This window comes from Cariama cristata, unplaced genomic scaffold (assembly GCF_000690535.1).
Source record: "Cariama cristata isolate BGI_N322 unplaced genomic scaffold, ASM69053v1 scaffold12960, whole genome shotgun sequence".
Taxonomy (NCBI): domain Eukaryota; kingdom Metazoa; phylum Chordata; class Aves; order Cariamiformes; family Cariamidae; genus Cariama; species Cariama cristata.
The window spans coordinates 28,725-33,294 of NW_009594136.1; the positions used below are offsets into that span (position 1 = coordinate 28,725).

The window sequence follows — 4,570 nt, forward strand, 5'->3', positions numbered from 1 at the left end:
CTACCAAAACCCAGAGCTCCTTGGATACTGAAAAAAGATTTGGTAGAACACGAAGTGGTTTGCAGAGGAGGGAAAGAAGGTATGGGGTGAGTTCTGTCCATGATATGGATGCGGTATCAAACAGAACAGTAGGTAGTCGTTCTTTGCGACAGCGTCTACAAGATACTGTTGGGCTGTGTTTTCCCATGAGAACTTACAGCAAGCAGTCCAAACCTCTGTTTTCTAACAAAAGAAAGATCCATCTCTCTGAACTAATGCTTGAGAAATGTCCTTTTCCTGCAGGCTCAGATCTGGCTCAGAAGTGGCATCTGATTAAACAACACACAGCGCCTGTGAGTCCTCATTCAACTTTTTTTGACACATTTGATCCTTCCTTAGTTTCCACAGAAGATGAAGAAGACAGGCTCAGAGAGAGACGTAGACTTAGTATTGAAGAAGGGGTTGATCCCCCTCCCAATGCCCAAATACATACTTTTGAAGCTACAGCACAGGTTAATCCATTGTATAAACTGGGACCAAAGTTAGCCCCTGGTATGACTGAGCTGACCGGGGACAAAAATGTAACACCTCCAGGACACTGTGACTCTGAAGAGGACACAACAACGCTTTGTCTGCAGTCGCGCAAGCAGAAGCAGCGTCAGATGTCTGGAGAGAGCCATGGCCACATCAGCAGGCAAGGGGCTTGGAAGGTGCATACTCAGATTGATTACATCCATTGCCTTGTGCCAGACTTACTTCAGATCACAGGTAACCCATGTTACTGGGGTGTGATGGACCGCTATGAAGCAGAAGCGCTTCTGGAGGGTAAACCCGAAGGCACTTTTTTGCTCAGGGATTCTGCGCAAGAGGACTACCTCTTCTCTGTGAGCTTCCGTCGTTATAACCGATCGCTACATGCACGCATTGAGCAGTGGAATCACAACTTTAGTTTCGATGCCCATGATCCCTGTGTGTTTCACTCCTCCACTGTTACGGGGCTTCTGGAACACTACAAAGACCCTAGCTCTTGCATGTTCTTTGAACCGTTACTTACTGTATCTCTGAACAGGACTTTCCCCTTTAGTCTGCAGTATATCTGCCGGGCAGTAATCTGCAGGTGCACTACGTATGATGGAATTGATGACCTTCCTCTGCCCTCAATGTTGCAAGACTTTCTAAAGGAGTATCACTATAAACAAAAAGTCAGGGTGCGATGGCTGGAGCGGGAACCTATAAAAACAAAGTAAATGGAAATCGGAATAAGCTTCTAGAATATGCTTTTTTTGTGTGTTACAGTTTAACTACAGTGAGTACACCAACAATGTCTAGCTTTTCTGCAATATCCTATTTAAGCTGAGTGTTAGTATCCTGTCAGATGCTGCCTGCTGTTAATCAAACTAAGTTGTGATGCCTCTTGGAAACAATAAGCAGACACAACTCTGCACGTTTTTCATTAAGGCCTAATGAAAATATTTTTGCTAATTTCTAAATATTTTATTTCCCTTTTATAGCTGTAGTAATTGGATGAAGAAACTATGAGGCATTTTCCATGGGGCATTCATGTAATGCTAATAAAGTAAGGCTTTATTAGAGGAGTATTTTTGCTCATATTTGAAGTATTTTTTTAAAATTATCTTCTTGAAAACTTTCCACTAAAAGTACTAATTTAGCTTACAAACAAGTTTCCAAATACTAGTGAATAAGAGTATTTTCTTTTAATGAAGAGCAGTTAGAAGCAGTCCATTAAGAGTTAATGGTGTTTTGATGCTAACAGATGAATCATGCTTTTCTCAGTGTATAAGGTTTCCTAATCATTAAGACTTGAATATGCCTGCTCAGTACTGTAATTCTATTTTAAACACTTGGAGATTTAAGTGGCATTGTTAGGCAAAGTGATACTGGTTTAGACAGTTAAATACCTTCCAATGTGAATTACTGATTCAGTGGCAGGACTCAGGATTAGATTATTGCTATGAAACAAAAGGTGGTGTTTTTTTCTAAAACAGAAATTAGTTGTGTGACTGCTGGTAACTTACAATGGAAGGTAATAGTGAAGAGAAAAAATGTTTAATTATTTAAAGTCATCTGATATTTTTATGGAGACAATTACAAGTAGTTGAATTATAATCAGAATACAAAATCTGACATAGCTGAAATAAATGTCAGGTTTCAAAGGTACTGTTACACTTTATTTGTAAATATCTTTCCATTTGCGCTTTTAAAAATGTTTTAAAGTAATATGCACTGATTATAGTTTCAACAGATTACTTGGAAACAAGATTCTAAGTTCTGTTTGCTTATTTAATTGGAGATGGAACTTAAAATAGTTCTGTCTTAGACATTTTTGCACTAAAAGTTTGTTGGAATGCCCTGATCCCTGTTTAATGTTTTGTACCAATTATGAGTGCTCCCTAGTTTCTTTACCGGCTGCTACAGTACGTTACTACTTACTTCTCTATGGCAGTGACCTGTGCGAGGTAGGGAACATTTTGGCTGCAAGTACAATAAACGTTCTTCTTGTATGCTACACTAACCCTTCTATTGATGTATTTTTCTGCTTGCTGTGCCTTGTTCTGGCTTTTTGTGCTAATAAAGTACAGTATGTTCAGTGTTATACTTGTATATCTGCTCTGTTTTTATATATTCACGTACCTTGTAGCAGTTAACTGAATTTTTAATAGGCTTTTTGTAGTACTTAGTATAGGTAATGCACAAATAGTGTGCAGTTGAATATTGGTTGGTCAGCACATATTCCTGGGTTTTGTTCCATGCTTGTCAGAAACCTGACGGTGTACACCATTGAATAATGTTTCTGTAGTCACTGCAAAGTAATGTACTTGTTTGCAGGCATAGAGCATTTTACAGTTTTTGTAACATAAAGGATAAATGTTAAGCAAAAAGTATTCTAAAACATCATTGATCCCCTGAAATGGTTGCTGAAGGTGTTTCAACTTGTTATATAGCTAACTGCTAGGCTTGATGTTTTGATACTCCCCACTGAGTAAGGAATGGTTATTCCTGTAAATTGACAGTACAGCAGTGGCATTTGTTCACTTTTAGACTATTTTGGTAGAGAGATGTACAGGCAAACTGGCCAAATGTCCTGTTTTTACCAAAGAATACTGTCAATTCATGTTGGGGTATTTTTTAGTAAACAACTTTACAGTGGAGAGGTGCAATTTCTGTTCTATCAAATATTTCTCCCAAGCTATGATAAACCAAAGTATGTGACGACTTCATCTGAACTTAAGTAATGTATACATTTATGTTGGTAGAGCTTAAAACTTCTACATCAATGGTGGTGTCATTTTTCTTGAACTCACAGTGCACCTGAAGGGGAATGATTTAAATAATTTTGTAATGACTGGAACAGCACTACGTAGAAGCTCATACTGCAAGGGGTTAATCTGAAGCACCTAGAAAGCACTTTAAGACATATGTTTATATGCTTGTGGAAAATTTGTGATCCTGTTATGCATTCTTTGTAGTAGCTTATCTTCTTTCATGTGTTAAAAGACATCAACTGTTAAAATGGAACTTTGTTTAGAATATGTAAATACTAAATTTATGTAAGTACGTGTACAAATGTGCTAATGGTCACTTAAGTTTTGAATTGTGTGTGTGTCATTGGATGTGCAACTCCTGGTTTAAAATCTGCTCTAAGCATAAAAAGAGGAAAAAAAATAAGTCACCAGCATGAAATTGCACCTAAGTGTACCTTCACTGTGTCGTTCTCACTGTTCCCCCAGTTGGATCTGAATTCCAGATGAGTTTACTTTAAACCTTGCGTTCAATATTAGTATCATACAGTTAACCTTCAACCAGGCTTTGTCCCAATGTAGGGACCTGTTTTTTGTTTACACCCATTGCAGTTGCTTGTCATAAACTAACTGATGAGATTCTAGCTATGACATTATCAATGTGGTCAAGAATACACATTCATTTCATTTTTTTTATCATGTGGTGGAATCTTTGGAAAAAAATAAAAACCCCAAACCCTTATCTCAGAAAGTTTGCTCTTGCATTTGTGTAAATAATCTTTATGGAGAGGATTTATTGGTCCCTTAAAACACACACAAAAGGAATGATCTATTTCTCTACAATTCTTTTAAAGCTTTGCTTCACTGAAATATACAGAATAACTTGCTAGTGTGATTATGCTAAGAATAATCACTTTTTAAATTATAGTAGACTTGAGCATTGACTACTCAAGTTGCAGTATATTTCTTGATGAATACATTTTCAGTTCTAAAAGCACTAAAACCTGAGTATGTTGAGAATGCAAGGAGTCAATTCCTCACTTCTGTTTGAGGAGTATGCTTGAACTTTAACCTTCTGATTTGGTTTAGAAAAATCTTATACATGTCTTCGTCAAAAGATGTGCACAAACCACTGTTTTGTTTTAAACGATAGGATTCAATGTAATAAGATATGCTTGCATGATTGCAATCAAATGTGCTTACATGACAGAAGTATTTGAGCCTCAATCTTGTAAAGTGTTCTTTTGAGGTGATTCTCATTTCTGCAGAAAGGGCTATAGAAAGGGCTTACTCAATAGGATTATTTTGCAAAAAATTTTACCAAGATCTTT

The 4,570-nt window shown here is 37.1% G+C and overlaps 1 protein-coding gene across 1 annotated transcript in view; it reads left to right on the forward strand.

The window, feature by feature from the left end:
- SOCS5 (suppressor of cytokine signaling 5) overlaps positions 1-3,055 on the forward strand; it is a 3,469-nt gene extending 414 nt beyond the window's left edge. Inside the window, exon 2 of the mRNA XM_009696857.1 lies at positions 2-3,055. Within this exon, the coding sequence (XP_009695159.1) occupies positions 2-1,226 (1,225 nt within the window). The 3' untranslated portion in view covers positions 1,227-3,055. The remainder of the gene's footprint in view (position 1) is intronic.
- Positions 3,056-4,570: the final 1,515 nt, after the last annotated feature.